This window comes from Odontesthes bonariensis, chromosome 9 (assembly GCF_027942865.1).
Source record: "Odontesthes bonariensis isolate fOdoBon6 chromosome 9, fOdoBon6.hap1, whole genome shotgun sequence".
Classification (NCBI taxonomy): Eukaryota; Metazoa; Chordata; class Actinopteri; order Atheriniformes; family Atherinopsidae; genus Odontesthes; species Odontesthes bonariensis.
This window is the reverse complement of record NC_134514.1, coordinates 27287565-27306842: the sequence shown is the minus strand read 5'-3', so window position 1 is coordinate 27306842 and position 19278 is coordinate 27287565. Positions and strand designations below refer to the sequence as shown.

At 42.1% G+C, this 19278-nt stretch overlaps 1 protein-coding gene across 1 annotated transcript; it reads right to left on the bottom strand.

Moving 5' to 3' along the window:
- Positions 1-6063: 6063 nt before the first annotated feature.
- On the bottom strand, positions 6064-18080 carry slc6a4a (solute carrier family 6 member 4a). The gene is made up of 14 exons (XM_075473905.1): positions 17892-18080; positions 15310-16212; positions 14050-14184; positions 13377-13599; positions 12276-12414; positions 11406-11540; positions 11131-11234; positions 10786-10913; positions 10412-10524; positions 9623-9754; positions 9146-9245; positions 8892-8992; positions 8579-8746; positions 6064-7594 (listed from the first exon to the last, which is right to left on the bottom strand). Exons 2-14 carry the CDS (start codon positions 15755-15757, stop codon positions 7520-7522), a joined length of 2001 nt encoding a protein of 666 aa, XP_075330020.1. The 5' UTR covers positions 15758-16212; positions 17892-18080; the 3' UTR covers positions 6064-7519.
- Between the last annotated feature and the right edge of the window lie 1198 nt (positions 18081-19278).

Sequence of the window (19278 nt, the reverse complement as noted above, 5' to 3'; positions counted from 1 at the left end):
GACATGAGGAGTCAGATATGAGGAACAGCAAATACCCCCCCCCCCCCTTTTTTTTTTTTTCTTTACTCAGAGAGCATATATTTTTCTGCAGATTTACTCACTCGGAGTTCAGGGTTGGTTGCAGACACGGGGAGCTCATTTTGATTCACCTCATTGCATTATCTGGGTCATTGCCTCCTCTTCCAACTCCCCTCTCCTCCTCTTCCCTACCCAATGCCCCTTCCCATACTCCCCCTTTTCCTCCACCTTGCCTCTACACCAATCCTCCAGCAAGCCTTGGTGTTCAAAGCACAGAAGATGAGCAGAAATAGAGAAAATACGGCAAAATTAAACGCAATTTGATTAGGAGGTGCAGAGGCAGCAACAACTTTATTGCATTCGAAGAGGGCAAAGAGAAATGAGTGCAAGATGCAGTGGCAAGAAATTGAGAAAATAGAAAGCAGAGATAAAAATAGAGAAAGCCCATGATTGGAATCATTGCAAATAAAAGGGTGACAGAATGACTGATGAGTTGTTCTCAGCACATCCTCCCCCTACCACATCTAACCCTGTTGTGTGGGTGGAGCCATTAAGTCTTCACAGTGTTTGCATGTGTGAACGCCAGCGGCTGTGCTCATGAATCTACCTTTATTTGTTTTTGATTGTATGGTAATGCAACGTGAAAAGTGGAGGTCAACTATGGCCTACAAAGGCACTAAAGACGCAATAACAGAGGTGGGAAAAGAAGAAGAAAGAAAGAACAGATCCTCTGCAGACAGGTGACGACAACACAGAGAAACTAAGTGTGTTGGAGAAAACAAGATTAGGATTAGTGAAAAGGATCATTCTACTTCAGGAAATCACTGTTTAGATAGCAACAATGGGACTAAAGAAAATCCTCCCGGTAATTAAAGCTCTTCTCTACACAAGAAATTGGATCACAAACTTGCACAAGTGTGTGTGTGTGTGTGGGTGTGGTTACATGGTTGTATAAATGGGAGCCTGTGTGGACATAAAAAGAGTCACCTTATGAGATAATGGTGCATTCACCCACAACAGTTAAAGTTACAGTTCAAATGATCATAGAAATGTCAAACCGGGTTTTGGTATGTTCCACTCTGCAGGCAAACATATATTTAGTTTTTCTATATTCTTCATATTAATTCTCTGCTGATTATATCAAAGACATCAGACAATTATCATTCAGTACGTTTGATCCTGACCTTCCTCACTGGCCTCCTCTCCATGGAGCTGCAGTGCACCTCCACCCAGTGGTGAGCTCCAGTCAAAACAAGCTGCATTGATCCTGAAATCCTGATACTCTTTAAAACCAACAGGGGGGGATATGACCCTGTCAAAAACCACAGCAGAATGGAAGCTTGATTTAAAAAAAAAAAAAAAAAACGCACTTATAAGATGAAAAAATACATTACTACCCATCGAGTGTAACATTGCTTTCACCACACAGCGCTGGAACTGTGTTTTACTTATCTTGTTCTAGTTTCTTTAATTTTCTAGAAGTCCACACCTCTTGTGAGATTGTGCCAGGCTGCACAGAACAATGGGCAGGCAACACGGTATGTAAAGTCAGTTTCGTGTATTCAGGCACCCTGTGATTCTCCAATATTTAGTAAATAAGTAAATAAACCTTTAAAAGTGACACTACCCAAAATAGTTCATATTACGTCATCTGTTGGAGCTCTCCACTTATGCACAGTTTTGTAATAATTGTTTTTTTTCTTTTTCTATTTGAATATTTTCATTGTATAATGCTCTACTTGCACTCCACGCCAGGTCAGAGGTCATGGTGTCTTTCCAATTTTGTTGCAATGTAACGTGTGACTTAGGTGGATATTTTTGGCGATTTTATGTAATGGATCTACATAAGATAGACCAAATTGTTTAAGGGAAATTACCAGAAAAAGAACGTGACTTTTCTGTTTTGAAGCCTTAGCTTGTGATGTGGAACTGCCAATTGCACTCAGAAGTCACAGAATTAGTCCTGTCATTGACTGAGCTCCTCATGCAATCCCTGACGGTAAGCCCAGCCACCATTTAGAGGAAGCTAATATCTGCCACTTGTATTCACAAATCTCATACTTTCAGTCACTACCCACAGCACATGGCCATCGGTGAGGCTTGGAACATAGATGACTGATAAACGATTGCTTCACCTTTTGAGATCAGCTCTCTCTTTACCACGACAGAACAGTACAACCAGTACTGGAAAACCAGCGGCTGTTGGCTGCATTGTCAAATTCTGTCTATCAAAGTTATGAACAGAACCGGGGATAAAGGGGCAGCCCTGGCGGAGTCCAGCTCAAACTGGAACCAAGTCTGACTTACTGCAATGTGAACCAAGATCTCACTCCAGCTGTGGAGGGACCAAATGGCCTTTAACAACTCCAAAAGCACCTCCCACATGACACCATGAGTGACATAACCTTTCTCCAACAGTACAGAACATATGACCTGTTGGGAAAACTCCCATGGATCCTCCAATACTGTTGCCATGGTACAGTGTTGGACATGTTTCATGACCAGGACGAAAAGTGCTGGTTGTGTAAACATGTGCACATAAAAGCAGAATGTTTTGAGAAAACCAGTATTTTGCACAAATTTCACCGTAAAGAGGCATTTATGGCTCTGACAGCAGTTGGAAAGAAGCTGTCTTTTAGTCTATTTGTCCTGGTTTTGATGGCCCTGTACCGACGGCAGTGACTCAAACAGGAAATGTCCCGGGTGGAATGAGTCCTTCAGGATTGTGTTGGCTCTCCTGAGACAGTAGCCATGAAGGTCCTCCAGTCTGGGTAGAGGACACCCAATGACCTTCTCAGCCATTTTGGTGACCCTCTGGAGTTCTTTCCTGTTTGCCACTGTGCAGCTGGCAAACCACGTACAGAAGCAGTATGTAAGGATGCTCTCCATGGTGGAGCGGTAAAAAGACACAAGCAGTCTCTGGCTGATATTGTTCTTCCTGAGGATTCTCAGGACGTAGAGTCTTTGCTGTGCCTTCTTCACCACCTGTGTGGTGTTCTTGTCCCAGGTCAGTTTCTCCTCTATGTGGAGTCCCAGGAAGCGGAAGTCACTGACCCTTTCCACAAAGGTCCCACCAATGAAAATTGGCTGAATGTCTGTTTTGTTTCTTTTGAGACTCTATCTCTTTTTATACCCAGCCATGTTACTGTCCCATTGCCCACTCACCTCATTAATTGCAGCACGTTTTGGGGTTTGTGTTCCTTCTGATGTTCTTCACGAAGCAGCAAAATGTCCCATTTTCGACACTTGATATTTTTATCTATATTCTGTTGCGAGTAGAATATTAATCAATATTGGTTGATGAGATTTGCAAATTGTTGCATTCTGTTTTTGTTCACAGTTTACACAGCGTCTAAATGTTTTTAGATCGAGTTGTAAATCTGATTCCATGATACTTCTTGCCCATTAAAACCCACTTAAATCTACATTTTTTCCAGCATGTACGGGCAACACGCAAACAATAACACAGCAACATACTTGTGTATCCTTGGTAATTTGATTATGTGCATACATAATTGAGCCCATGCTGGTCTATCAAGCATAATTTCCTCTGCTTTTGCCTTCATCTTCATCATCTCTTCACCTATAATAAGAAGAAAACAGATGAAGGAGCTCTTGCTGTATCTTGGCAACAGCTATATGAACTAAGAAGGCATGGGGAAATGCGAGCGATGGGGAAAAAAGTGAGAGTCTCTGCAGGAGAAAGGGGGGGCCTACTCTGCAGAGATAAGACGGTATTCTCCCTTCGTGCAAAATGAGTTCATTAGGGGAGCGAGAAACAGTCATTGCAGGGAATCAAGGTTTCTGTGTGATAAAGGGTGGGAGCGACAGATGGGAGGTAAAAAAGAGTTTCATTTCCTGTTCTTCAGAGGCAGCAACAGTATCAGGGAATCAGCAGAGGGGCTGGGTTGGGTGAAGAAGTGGAGAGACGGAGAGAGAACAAACGGAGCAAGTTCCAGAGGTAAATGCCAGGATTCTTTTGTTTGGATGAAAAGGGTAACCCCCGCGGATCTCTCTCAAAAACCTTCCCAAGGACTACTGAGGGGAGGCAGGCAGAAACAGAGTTGAAAGATATGTCAAACTCAGCTGCTCTCCGAGAGTGAACTTCTGCAAGTGTTCAGGTTATCAGGGTGCAAGTACGGCATGATCCTGCGAGGGTGCTCTCAAACTGACAGCAGCCATACATATGCATGTGAGAGAAAGAGCAGGGACACAGATGTGCTCGCAAACTTGGAGCCGACTTGCCCAAATGAATAAGAGAAAGAAGAAAATAAGAAGATATGAGAGCTGGGAAAGAGATGAAATGAGCTGGAGGTTCTGATAGACACCTGATAGGGAGAGAGGCTGGCAGACAGGCAGCTGGGCAGATGCTGAGATGTCAGGTACAGCAGAGGTGGAGGGATACGCTGGCTGCGCTGCGCTGTTTAATATAGATCTGCAGTGATAAAGCCAGACAGAGAACACAGGATGTGTCCATCAGTCAGGGGGAGGGAGTTCAGAGGATATTGCCACAATAAAGCGCACACTCCTCACACATATAGGAGAGGTGCCGGGCGCACAACTCAGGGATTTGCAATTAAATCTGTAAAATGCACATTTGGAGTTTCATTTGAAAGTTTTTCTCTTCTACGTTGGCTCTAGCTGCACATGTGCTGAACATGAGCTCACAGCTCGAAGGTATCTCTGCTCACTTCCCTGCTTGTTCTCCACAGTGCACATGTCTGTGTGTCAGTGTCTGCATGTGAGCACAAGACTGTTAGCTGGAGCTGGTGATTGCAGATTTCAGTGACAGGATTAATCAGTGATGACAAGGATCGTCATGTTGCGCACAGATGTACACACAGACACGCACAGCTTGGCAGAGGATCTATGATTGTCCTGACATGCTGGGACGAGCAGGATTTAACACACACGAGTCAAATTCCTCGTGTGTGTCCACATACCTGGCAATAAAAAGCGATTCTGATTCTGATTCTGATTAAAGAGGCTCGGAGAAAACATGTGATTTCTGCTCCACCGAGGCCTTTGATCATGATTTCAATTCTCAATCTTATCACTCAGATTTCGTATAAACCGACCGAATCATAACATTCTGTACAAGATTTTACATAAACTTTGGTGTGCTGCGATTGTCTCATGCTCACTGTGGATGTCGTGTGCCAAATTTGGGCCTCGTGAGCTCATTACACATTCAAAAAAGAGGGGTTTATAGAGTTTGTTACCCTTTATTAACAGGGTGACAGGAAATGCCCATTACCATTTTTTTGTTTTGTTATTCTTTTTTAAATTTTTTAATATTTTTTGGGACTTTTTATGCCTTTAATGGACAGGGTAGTTTAAGAAAGAGACAGGAAGCAGGGGGCAGAGATAGGGGGAATGACATGCAGTAAAGGGCCGTCCGATGCGGGACTCGAACCGGGGCCGACTGCAGCGAGAACTGTAGCCTCTATACATGGGGTGCCTGCAACGTACCCCACACCATGACACTGCCACCGTCATGCTTCACAAGAGGGCTGATTTAGCTGGATGATGAGCAGGGCCGGATGTTCACCAAATGTAGAGATTAAAGAGCTGCCAAAATGCTCGTCTTACAGAGTATTTATAATGTGGTTTAGCAACAGTGCTTGTGTGACCACTCTGAGGCTTGGAAGAACTTTTATACTCTTGCCCTGATACAGTTTAAAATTGGTTTGCTTTTTTTTTTTCTTTAAAAACGAGTCTCGAAGGCCTGATGGGGGCAGTAAAATTTAAATATTGTTGTTAAATCCTTTTTAATGCTACAAGGCATGTTGTTGTGCTTGCAGGAGTTTTTTGTATTAATCTTTTTCTACCTTTAAATGCTTTGAAAAAATTAATTATTGATATCATGGTTCCATCCCAATCTAAATTTTATATTTCAGTTTTGAGCCCCTCTCATGCATTTATGTTCCACGCTTGTCAAAATGAATAAAGTAGACCTACATGTGTACAATACTGAACTGACAAGTGGGAAAAAAAAAAAAAAAAAAAAAAAAAAAAAAAAATCACAAAGCAGATGTTAGACCATTGTTTTTGACTTCCATATATCTTTATTATTTGTAATTTCCCATATATCTATATATCTTTATTCTATACATATGTTTCTAAGTACAGTCTTTTATAGACATACAGAGATTTTATATAAGCTCAAGAGGTACAAGAGAGAGAGGCAAGAGGGATTTACTTTCTTCATCAGATATTTTGGCATTTGACATAACAGGAGATCACGTAACTGACACAAACACACACACACACACTCAGATTGACCATCACACAAGATACTTAACACACGCAGGTTCACACATCCATGGAGGAAGGAGACAGGTATTCACATGATAGATTACACCAATACCAGACTCATAGTAAATACATGTAGATGTACAGTGATCACCACATTTTAAGTCCTGCTCCTGCATACACACACCCTCAGGAACACACAGGCACGCAGTTTTTTGGATTTTCAGACTACGAAACTGATTATGTTATTAGCTCTGATCCATATTTGGCTTCTGTGACTGACAGATACGCAGTATGACAGAGTGCAGAACGTTACTGGAACTGAACGAGGACCGTGAGGTACTGTGTCTCGTGGTGGTGTCACTGTGAGGAAAGACAAAACGGCAGCACTGATACATAAAAAAATAAATACGTATATCTTATATTGCAGTTATGGACTGAATAAACATGGTTAGTTTTGTCTGTGATCCATTTTCCTCTGGATTTTTATAACAGTCTAGCTTTCACATGCACACAGTGTCACACACATACACATTCATGTTACTACCAGACAGTGCTTCACAGTGTAGGGACCTCATTGCAAATCTGTCGTTTATCCAAGATGTCACCAGATGAACACAGGCTGACAATCAACACAACGTGACAGCAACTACAATACTGAGACAGCTTGGGGAACAGGAACAGAACAGATCTCGTGTATTTGGCTTCAGTTACAGATGAAAAGGATACCTGAATTTTGCTACATATTAGGATGCATAACTTAACAGCATAATATGAAAATGAAAAATAAATAGTGAGAGTTGACTGTAGAGCATTATCTGGCCTTCTGTAGCTGCGCCTCATGTGCAGTATCTACAGTTTGAGTGGACGTATCATCGCCTGCATGAGCATAAGATTGTGTCATACTTTATGTAAGTATTTACATTTTTTGTTAGGTGGTCACTGAATTATGCTTTAGAGAGATGTAAAAATATGAGGAGGATGCTAAGGACAATGAAACTAAGCTGTGGGTCTTGCAACTAAGACTGCTGAACCAAACCACACGAAAGAAAGCCGCTGCAGCCTGGCTCAGCCGAGCTCCATCCCAGTTTATAGATCTTGGTGAGAGAGAAGAGCCAGTGAAGGAGATGTATGTAAAGAGGCAAACATGGTGAAAAGTAGCCCCCTTGTCCTGTAGTTTTGCAGTATGTCCAGAAGAGGGCACTGCAGGCAGTTAGAGCAGCGCCTTCTCATGGCCAGGGTTTGGTCAGATTGCATTGGTCACTATAAAGTCTCTGTGGTTGTCACTGCTCGGCTCCGGAGTGATGCTTTTTAACAGGCGCTGTGAGGAAAGATAAAGAGAGTGAGGAGGAATCAAATACACCACTTTTTAGCCACAGCACAGTTGTGATGAAGATAAAACGACTAAACATTGTTCACACTGTTTGAATAGGTTGCGACTGATTGCATTTTAACAGTAGGAACAAATGCTACATGTGACAGTCACTCGTCAGGTTTTGAAGCTGCTCTGCCCTGTTTGTTCTCCAGAGTTGCATGGTCTCTGCTTCCTCTTATACTCATACGTACACAAAAAACAGGACTCCTGTTTGTCGACTCATGTCAGAGCCATTGTGCGCCCTGGCAGCAGAGTCAATACAGGACAACTACAGCCAGAGAAGGTCTGTCAACCAGCCTCTTTGATGTCCCCCTCCCTTCTGTCAACTCTCACACAGTGTTGAACAAGATAACAATGATAGCATCTATGACAATGAAGAAGTTGTATTTGTTTTCATTATGTAAGTTATAAGCTGCTATACAATAAGGCACAAAGAGCAGTGCCACACTTTCAGGTAGAGCCCCATGGTGGGGAGAATTAAAAATCATACAACTGGTCTCGTTAACATATTTTGAAGGTAATCCACACTGTATCAGAGATGATTATTAGACTGTAGAGGCTAATTTGATGTTAAAGCACAACTGACCGCTGAGGCATGGTCTCCTAGAGTTTTTTCCAAATCTGGAAACGTGACAGTCTACACCTCCACAGCGGAATGTGCATGTGCCTACTTCTAAGTGTTGTCATGGCTTTTTTTCCTCGCTAATCTCTGGCCTGCGTCTCCTCGTTTTCTCCTTTGATCCTGATCTCTAGTCATGTGCTCTCACAGGAGAGGGTAGACCCTGACTGTGCATGGAGAGGAAAGGACCTGAGGCAATCCTTGTTGTTGGAGACATGTCAGTTAGAGAGCAAATGTCAGGATACGATACAGGACAGGAGGAGAAAACAGAGTGAGGGGAGGGTGGGGATAATGAATGGGTATTTCTGTACCTGTTTGAATGTGCCCTTTGCATTAAGCAAGTAGTAAACCATGTAAGTAGGTACACAGATGAATGAGGACACGCCGATACAGTAGCCCAGGACAGTGGTCCACGGTGGGTAGTGGTAGTCGAACAACCTGACCTCTGGAGGGAAGGCCAGGAAACTGATGATGATGAACTGAGAGTGAGAATAGAAACAAAACTAAATCAAACATCACAATGAACATGAAAAACTATCCGGAAAGATAATAAGCAAAAAGACAGCTGCCTCAAGTGCTGAATCTCATTAGTGTTAGTGTTTGAACTCTGCTCATGATGCTAACCAGAAGGAAGCAGGGGCAGATGGCCACCCAGCAGACCCTCCAGAAAACACCCGGGTAGAAACCGAGCATGACCTGGATGTCGTTACAGAAACGGTTGGTACCTAAAACACACACAGACAAAGTGTGTCTCTTTACCTTGCTTGACTCATCTTTACATCTGTGAGTGAAACTACACAGAGGAAACAGACAAAAAGCTACTGTAACACAGTGACTCAGTGCAGTCACAAATTTCCATTTTTACCATCATGACTCACCGTAGAACCAGGAAACAGCAATGATTTCGAGCAGCACCACGGTGATGACCGCCGGGCCCGTAGCATACTCCTCAAATAGCTTCACCACAAACGCTCCTCCCTGAGACACATCACAGACATGCGAAAGGAGTTCTTTATGAGAGGCTTTTTATAAACCACTCCAGGTTTCCTCTTCTAAGGCTGAGACAAAAAAATGTTCAGTGCGGGAACCTGCATTAGTAACTGCTGTACTATGATGAAGATCAGAGATAAAAAGATTAGATGCCAAGATCTCAATTCAGATTATTGCTATTTGGGGCACATTAGGCTAAAGTAAACTACAGAAATGATGGAGAGTTGCAGTTTCTATATATAGATATATATCTATATATAGATATATATATCTATATCTCTTAATTAAACTTTAGTAAAGGATCATTAAAAATTGCTCTTTTAATAGTAAATGGTTACGTCAAGTGGTTTATTTACTTTACTTACATATGTGAGTGTAGACAGAGCTCCGAGGTAGCAGACACACACGAGGCCAAAGACAAACCACTCTCGTCTCTTAACCAAGATATGAGGGAACTCATCCAGCATTGCTGTAATTACCCCCTCCAAGCCTGCAAACTGGTGAGAGGAAAACACCCACAGAAAGAAAGAGGAGATAAGAAAAGGAGAAGTTAGAGCAGTTAAGGAAAACTTTAAAGATGCATAAATGTAGCGAAGAAGCCAGCTTATCTTGACTACATATACATATATATATATATATATATATATATATATATATACATACATGTATGTATCAAAAGCAGTATATTGTTGGCAACCTTTGTGGATGAGATAAAATGCTAAGGCAGTGTATTCAAATACACTGGCACGTCTTGCAGTAATATCCTCAGTCGTAAAAACGAGGGGCACAACAACCTCAATGCCGATTCTAAAATGATTATCAGGACGTGATAAGAGCATTACAGGTCTCCAGCTGGCTGCCTCAGAGCAGATAAACAAAAGCTTATGGAGATGAGACCAACAGCAGTGGGAAACTCCGATCACTTTGCTTTCCCTGAATGTTATTTAAAAGGGAACAGCGGACTAATAATCCCTTAGTGGAGAATCGAGTGCAATAAGTAAATACAAGGCAAAGACAAGAAGGCATTTGCTTTTTATGAAAAATAAACATGAAATCTCAGTTTCAAGGTTGGAAACTGGGAAACAACAGAATCCGGTCCATAATGAAAAGAGGGGGAAACACGTGGAGAAACAGTAAGTAATAAGCAGACTCACCGTGCTATCCAGACCCAACATTATGATCATGAGGAAGAAGATGATGGAGAAGAACGTGGCGGCAGGCATGTTTGCTATGGCTTCTGCATAAATGATGAACAGCAGACTGGGGCCTGGGAGGACACAAGAGAAACAGGTTCAAAGAAATTATCGTTTCTGTTGAGAAAGAGACGCCGGTCATATTGAATTTTATCATTCCAGTTGTATTTAGGTTTTAAACTTAAAAAATATTAAGCACAGAGCTTGGTGGTTATTAATGTATATGCTGCTCAACAGAAATTTAGGAACATTCTCATGTCCATGCAATTTTGGATGAATACATTTCCAACAAGGTGAGTTGGATACAGAATCCAGTGTCACAGACTGTGTTCTACCTGCATCCTTGGCCACAACATCCACGCTCTGCTGTCTCATCTCAGCCATATAGCCCAGCACCGTAAAGATGACAAAGCCTGACAGAAAGCTGGTCAAACAGTTCACTGAACTGGTGACCAACGCATCCCTGGCAGGGAAAAATAGCGATGGCAGAATGATGAGAAAGCTATAGATATTTTCACATAAGATTTTTTGCTTTCATTCAAAGATTCAAAAGATTTGGTATTTTTGATTCATTGCACTTTTTGAAAAGTAAATAAATACTGCTGTAGCGCTTTCTTGCTAAAGCAGGCAGGTGTAACTGATGAATGAAACTAATACTGGAACAGTACCCGTGTTCTTACTTGTAGCAGTTGTTGTGGAATGGATTGTAGCTGGCAAAGGCAAGGAGCACGCCAAAGCCCGGACCCAGGGAGAAGAAGATCTGAGATGCTGCATCAATCCACACCTTTGATAGTGTTAAAGTCAGAGACAGCGATTAAAGGCGCAGTTCACAGTATTGATTTGTAAAGCATCAAGAAAAAGAGAAAGAGACAAGGACCTGAGACGATTATGTATGTTTAAAAGAAAATAACTAAGTATGGACATCAAATAACTTACATTGCACCAGCTGACTTACGGTAGTGCTTAAAAGTTTCTCCCAGTCAGGTTTGAGATAAAAGACAACGCCCCTCCAGGCCCCTGGCAGAGTGGCCCCTCTGATGAGCAAGACAAAGAGAACCAGATAGGGGAACGTAGCCGTCACCCACACTACCTAACACAGGAAAAAAAAGCAGATAAACTCATTTATTTTTCTTCTAATCATCTCATATGCCCAGGCGGCCACAGGGTCCAATGTTTGATCAAGCTCTTTAATCCCTTTGTAATTACTGGAAATGTTTCGTGGTGCTACAAAACACAAACCACAGGATTTTTCCAGGGGACTGCTTCTTGATAATTGTGTAAATGTCTTTTAAAAAACAACATAACCGACTATGCTACAAATGATGAACTTAAGAGATGATAGAGTGCTAGTGTTCATTTTCATAAGCTTTTGCCTTGATATAATAATAACAGTGACAATGGCGGTAGAGATATCACAGGGAGGGAGACGAAGTGCCGCAATGGTTACAGCAGGAATCACCTCTTTATATAAAGGGATCTATATTTTCAACTATAGTCAGGAGCTTCCTGTGCAAACAATTAGGCTGATGTATGACCAACATCAGCTAAAGTTGCTCTACTGTCATATATAAATGTATCAGGACTAATCTTTCAGTTGAAACTCAGATTATTTTCCACATGTTTTCATATTCAAATGTTTAGTTTTAACATCAAGGCAGCCTTTCTAGTCGACTTTTACACTTGATGATGTAAAGTGTACAAATCAGTGTAAGTGCAAAATTCCTATTCTGTAAAGAGATAAGAGAAAAATCCCTGTTAAATTGTCCATCCATCCATCTATCCAACAGACAGCCCAAATCAACGATGCAGGCACCCCATCACTTACCTTTCCAGACGTCTTAACTCCTTTCCAGATACTGAAGTAAACGATAGTGAAGATGAAGAGCAGACAGAGGGCCAGTTGCCAGCTGACTGAGCCCAGCTGGTGCAGACCTGGGGAGCGGTGGACCTGCAACACCTGACGACTGGTGAGAGGACATAAAAGAGGGGGGGGGCTTTGTGAGTTTAGGACTGAAGTTGAGTGAGATGCCACAAGCGACACATAATACCGCATGGAAGCATACAGAAGTGACACAAGAAGAGAGGACAGGAAGCAAGGAGAGTTGTAGTGATCGAGGTTAGGAATAGATGAAGAGGAGAGCAAACAAGAAGGTGACAGGAAAGAAGATAAAAGAAAGAGATTTGAAGGAAGGGATGTTGGAATTTCAAACAAAGCTCTGAAAAAGGGAAATTAAATGATAGAGATGAAGTAGAAAGTAACATTCAAAAATAAAAAGGCAATAAAACAAAAAAAGTGGATGTTGTAAAGGCCACTAATCATAACAGGAAGAGAAAAATTCAATTTCCATTCAATGCTGGTTCCCCAAAAAAACTAAATGAGCACAAATAAGCAACAGCCAAAGTTCATCTGAGAACAGCACAGCCGCAGTGCAGTGCTGGGGGCTTTGGCAGTCTTTGTAGCAAAATTATGTCAACAAGTTGAAGTGAAGAAAAAAAAAAAAAAAAAAGGTCTGAAATGAACAGTAAGGCTGACATCAGGTCATGGGTTAAACACACACAGCTCGGATGATAAAGCTGAGGCGTGATTTATGTTGAAAACAGGAAATTCTGGCGCCAGACTGAGTTGTGGAATTTGTTACTTTTAAACCCGCATTAGGAAGGCCAACTATGGATAAACCCTGAAGAGGCTCAGAGACGGTGTCGTGAACAGCTGATTAAGTTCACCGTAGAAACCGTGAGCAACGAAGAAAAACAAAAAAACAACTTTTCTTGATGCCACTGAATGTTTAGAAGAAAGAGGTGGCGATAAACACTAGAACCGACCCTGAGATTGCATTCTAAATCTCCTCCTCCCTCTTACGCTGACCTCTCCCTCCTGTGTAGCTCTGCCCTCGAACACCTCTACATCTGACTTACATGCACTTACGTATAGAACTCCTCGGCAGGGGACGTTGACGAGTTGGACCAAGACACGTTGTGGTCGGAGGACATGTAGCTGTTACAGTTGACTGTGTTCCAGCTGTTGGTGCAGGTGGTCCAGGGCAGGGTGGCCCGAAAAGACGATAATAGGTAATAGAGGGCCCAGGCCATGATGGTGTTGTAGTAGAAGGCAATGTATAGAGCTATAATGCAGATGGCAAAACCAATCCCTGGAGAAGGTGAGGAAATGTATAATTAGCCCAAAGAGCCTTTTTAATAAGCTATCTATCTATCTATCAATTCATTTCTGAGAATAAAACAAAAAAAAGGAATCTAACGTGTGTGATACAAGTCAATCACAGCTGAGATGATGCAGCAGTGTTTAGAAGCTAATAAAGTTCCTTCGGTTAAGTGGGTGACATTTCCAAAAAACAATCATCTACATATGATCACATTTCGGAGCTTCTGGCATTTGGTGAGGAAATGTGACAATTTCCATAACAGAGAGTCAGTACGTCTCACTAGAAGTACAAGAAACTAGGGGGACAAGAAGGTGAAATGAGCTGTCTATCAGACTCCTTTCTCATTCTCTAACTGGCAGGTTTCTGCTCTCTCCTCTCATGTTCCCATCCCAGACTTTCCCTCTGCAGTTTCTGTTCTCTCCTCGCACCCTGCATTACCTTTGAATATGGGGCAGATGTATTTCCAGATGGAGATGCAGCCACTACGGTGATACTGGCCCAAAGCCAGCTCCATGTAGAACAGAGGGACACCTCCAAATACTGCCATCAACAGGTAGGGCAGCAAAAAGGCCCCTGGACAGAGAAAAGGAGGGGGCATTTGGGTAATGATGAACGATGAATGAAAGATGTAAGAAAGGAGTCAGGAAAGAAGGGAAAATGGATGTGAAGAGCGGAAAAAGGAAGAGTTACAGTAGAACAGAAAATAATCCGACTCATGGTAAAACCGCTCTTTCAAATACCATCCACACTCATGAAAGACACTGAGCATTTCCATGCTGACATTTCAGTCAAAAGCATCATGACATGCTTTCCCACGTTTATATTGCTCTTCATTTAATGTTAAAATAAATATGAACTACTCTGATGTTGTCTTTATTATTACAGAGTAAAAAACATTAGGAGTCCTAAAAGTAGAATTAAGGCCCAAACCCTGCTGAGCAGCAGGATGGAAGCCAGATCTGACTCTCCAGCTTTGATAACACATCTCACTCCTTTCTTTCTTTCTATCAGATTATAAACTTACTTTATGTGCATGTGTGCGTTTGTTTGGTGGAAAGGAGGGTGTGTACACATGTGCCTCTTTGTGACATGAAAACCGAGATAAGGGTTGATTGAGCAGCTGCCTGGGCGACAGGTTATTAAGCAAGGAGAAAGAGACTAAAGGCGCTCTCATAAAAACCACAATTAATACTGTTGCCTCTATCAAGTGTCTCCCAGTCTCCATCTCTACCTCGCTCTGTGAGACACACTCACAGAACACAGGAAATTGCAAAGATATTATTATTGCAAATTCAATAAAGAGGGAGGCCCTGTTTGGCGCAAGGTGAGGATTGTGTGGTAGCGAAGCACGGCAGGCTGCACGGACTTGTGAGAAAACACACTTTTTATACCTGGACTAAATTCATAAACAACTTTTTTAACGGTGTCATTCATTGTCGGTGTGACCCATTTTTCTATAATTATATTTGCAGAAAAAGCATATAATCTACATCCATGTCCATCTGTAACTAAGTGAAAGTTACCTTGCAGTGATTTAACTCACTTCAGATGCAATATACGTTGTAAATCATAGAATATGTTGTTGTGAAATTTAAACCACAAAAGGGCCCGCTCTTCTGCCTTTTAAAGTCTTTAAAATCCTTCCAAACCCTTCTCTATATTCCACCGGTTTCCTTTTGATTCCTTTTGATTCCCTACCTCCTCCATTTTGGTAGCAAATGTACGGAAAGCGCCAGACATTTCCCAGGTCCACAGCGTAGCCAATGACAGACAGCAAGAAGTCCATCTTCTTGCTCCAGGTCTCTCTGGGCCTCTCCAAGCTGGTCTGTTGGACCACGAGAGTTCTAAAGCCTCCCAGCGGCACCGAAGACCCAGTGCCCCCTCCAGGTCCAGAGGCTGTACCCACAGCACCAGCTGCAGTCCCTGGTCCCTCCCTGGGGCTCTGAGGGGTGGATGTTGTGAAGCCGTTGGACACCTGCTGGCCAGAGCCAGAGGTCAGGCTCTTGGGTCCTCCGTCTGCGAGACCATCAGCGAGCACCAGTCTACCATTTTCCTGTTGTGTCGTCTCCTCTTCTCCCCTCTCTCCCTCATTCTCCCCTTTGTCCGTTGTCAGCATGCTCGTCATCATCAGATCTTTTGTCTCCATTGGGTTGAGTTGATGTTGGTGTTGGCAAAGCAGTTAGGGATGGAGAGAGGTTCTCAGTGATGATGAAGGGAATGTGATACTGCTGGCTGATATGGTGCCCATGAGGGGGTTAGAGGGGTGAGGAGAGTGAGTGAAGGATGCAATGACAGCGTGGGATAACTCTGGGAAACACTAAGTCTGTCCCTCTTGCACAGGTGGGGGAGAGAGGGAACAGGAGAACAGAGCTAAACGAAGAAAATGAGGCCAGGACGAGGGGAGGTGTGTATGTGGGAGACGACTGAAAGTGAAAGGGTCTGTTGAGCAACAGGGAGTCGGAGCAGGCTGCTAGGACAGGCAGAGGAGGGCACACGAGACGAGAGATGTGTTTGAACAGGATGTGGAGCAGGAAAGTTGCAAGAATCTTGGATCTTCTCCACAAACAGCTCGTTCTCTGAGATTCTCAGTGATGGGGCAAACTGCAACACACAGAGGGAAAAAACACACTTTAAAAGGATAGATTCAATGACTTTGTACAAAACAGAAATGTTGAAATTATAACAGGGAAAATTGTTATGAAATACAAAATCTGTTTTTTTCTCTTCCTTTTTTAAAAATAAATAAATTAATCAGTAAACAGCTTAGGTGTAAGAGCAGTACAAATTGGGATTTTGCTGGGACACGTCAATTTATTCACTGCAGCCTTTCCCTCATGTTTCCCATTTCATGCCATCAGTTGCATAACCTGTTTAGGTGCTTATCTGATTAGAGCTATAAAATGAGAAGAATTTAGGGAAATATACGAACACTAAGGGTATTCTGAGGAGAGGAAACACAAAACAAAACCTAAACAAACCAAACAGAAAAAGGAAAAAAAGAAACTGTTGACATGTGCTTTCTTGTTGTAACTGTATTCATACGCGCTAGCAAAAAAAGATTAGTTCAATTCCACGAGTCTATTGTGCAACTTTAGGTGACACAAAGATGGAGCAAAGTTTGCTGCTTTATTTCCCCATTTTAAATGTTGAAATCATATTACTTCATATGCTGAACTAAACCTGAGCATGGAGAACAATGTGCACAAAATGTAAATAGTTTTTCTTAAGACTCGAAGTTATTTAGTTTTAAAATCAGCAAGGGAGAAAATGAAAAAATAAAAAAATAAAAATCTATTTTTCAACAAAAAAATATTCAACACACACTCTATAGCTAAAGCTGAGAGAGCCACTGAAACCTGGATTAGACCGTTTACAGTGTAGGCTTAAATTAGTAATGGACGCCAGAATGTGAGAAAATTCAATCTTTATGGAATGCCATCATCTTAATGAAGAATGAGTGTCCAGCAGTTTTTACATCGCACAACATTCCCTCCTCACTCACATCGGACTGCCACAACACCAGGACCCCGCTGTGTTCCCGGACTGAGTGCAAACCAAGCACAATCATTTGGTTTTTCTCATAAAAACAACCCTTTAGCTTCACGACATGGTCTTTCAGAAGTATCGTTAATTCTGCATTGTGTGATTTAAGTTGGTTTGTGACTGAAAAGCTGTGAGGATAAAGCAAAAATAAATCTTTGTTTTAATCTGCGAAAAAATGTCCAAATGAAAAATGTTATTTTCTTGGCTGTAAACACAATGTAGCGACTGTAATGCTGCCTCAACACAGAACTACTCAGTCAAATACCGCGTATGACCTGCATGTGAAGAAAGACTTGACAAAATTAAAAGAAAAAACAAGACACGAAGGACCAAGATGTAACTCATATAGATTTAAAATCTATTTCTCATAGGGTTTCCTCACCTAAAAATAACACTGCATAATGAGCCCGTGTATAAATCTGAAAATAATTATTCGTAACAAGATATCTATCATTTTCTTATCTTACTTTTCACACAGCCATCATTAATAAAGAAAGCAACAAGATGATAACTACAAGACCACAGCGATGACTAACTTAAAAGTATGTGAAAAATAATGTGACGTCATAAAAAAAAGGAAAAATGAGATGCAGGCACTCCTCTGAACCCTTTTCAACTTCTGCTTAAATTGGACAAATCATTAGTTGCCACACTGACACTTACCCAAACAGCAAATGTAAAAGAATACTTTTGGTGACCAATAGCATTTTCTCCCAGCACACATATTCGTACATTACCTGAAGATGACTGGAAGAACTTGCAGCATCTAAAATGAGTGCAAAGAGCAGCAGCAACAACAACTTCCACTCAAAACTTAAAGAATCCTGAGGTACAGCCAAAACTCGCCAGAGAAACAGAGTGCACTGACACATCGGGATACCGCGTTTGCCCAAAGAGCTCTCAAACCTCGCTCCTTTCCCTCTCCCTCTCCCTCCCTTGTTGTCCCTCTCTCTCACTGACTTGCACCACACACACATGCCCCGTTCGGAGACTCGCAGACATATGCACAGATGGATGCATGGATGCATGCACTCAGACAGGAGACAATGAAGGGCCATCATGCAGGCACAGACCTGCACATTACGCTATCAAGTTTGTGTTGATGCAGTAATAACAAACAGAAATGATGAAGTGCAGCACGGCTCTGACACAGGATGGTCATGGCAGAACTCTCATTAAAGCACACACGCTCAGTCACACAATGCACACAGGGGAAGTCCTATCCTCACGTAGCTGTTTGGTAACGTGTCAGGGTGCTCCTTGTTACTTTCTTGCACGCACACACACAGTCAGACACCAGTAAAGCCCTGCTGGGCTTAAGTCCTTACACTCCTTATTTTTTTTCCCATTTTCCCTTTCTTTCTTGCTCTCACCTGTCATTCTTTGATTTCCTTTCGTATGCTTCCATCTCAAATTCTTCATGCTCACCTGCTCTGGAGATATAAAGCTTTCGTTTTTGAATTTTTTCGTATCCTGCGATTTGACTTCAAACCAGTAGTTCAGTCCCACATTACCTGCGTTAGCTGTACTCTGTTCTGATCTAAAGGGCTAATTCTTTGTCACAGCAATCTAATCACCGACTTCCGGGCATATGCACTATTTGATCAATTTCCACCATGACTGAGCGCAGAAAACTAGATCTCTTTAGTGACCATAGTTGGCATGCAACCTTGGAAAAGAGAAATGCAAAGTCCAGTCCCTGAATCATCTTGCTTGCTGTATTTGGTGCAAGGTGGTGGGAGGACTCGCTGCGAGTAAGCAGCCTCGTTCGCAGTAACCACACTCCTCCAGGTTATTGCTGCAACGTAAGCATTTTTGTCTGCTTGAGCAACATTTGGAAAATATTAAATATTCTAATGAAACGAGGTGAGATCAGACTGCTAAATATTGTTTGCACAATAAAAAAAAGTTTGAGAATCAATATCCATTTTTGCAGAGACCCAAGAACACCAAAGAAACTGTGATAAAGCAGCTCCCATAACATGATCAGTGCTGCTTTGTGGCCACAGAAGAAATATTAAGAGTCTCACCCCAAGTAAAAGTACTGGAATTGGCTGAAAACCCTCCTAGGAACTAAAACTACATAAATATAAATCCAAATGTACGTCGTGTCTCTTAAAGCAT

Bases quoted from the DNA above. Each gene is read 5' to 3' on its own strand.
- slc6a4a (XM_075473905.1), bottom strand. From the start codon at position 15,757: ATGGAGACAAAAGATCTGATGATGACGAGCATGCTGACAACGGACAAA. The intron at 10,525-10,785 runs GTAGAACACAGT...GTGTCCTCCCAG, and splicing joins TGTTGTGGCCAAGGATGCAG to GCCCCAGTCTGCTGTTCATC. The intron at 8,993-9,145 runs GTGAGTCATGAT...TGTGTGTTTTAG, and splicing joins TGCTGTTTCCTGGTTCTACG to GTACCAACCGTTTCTGTAAC.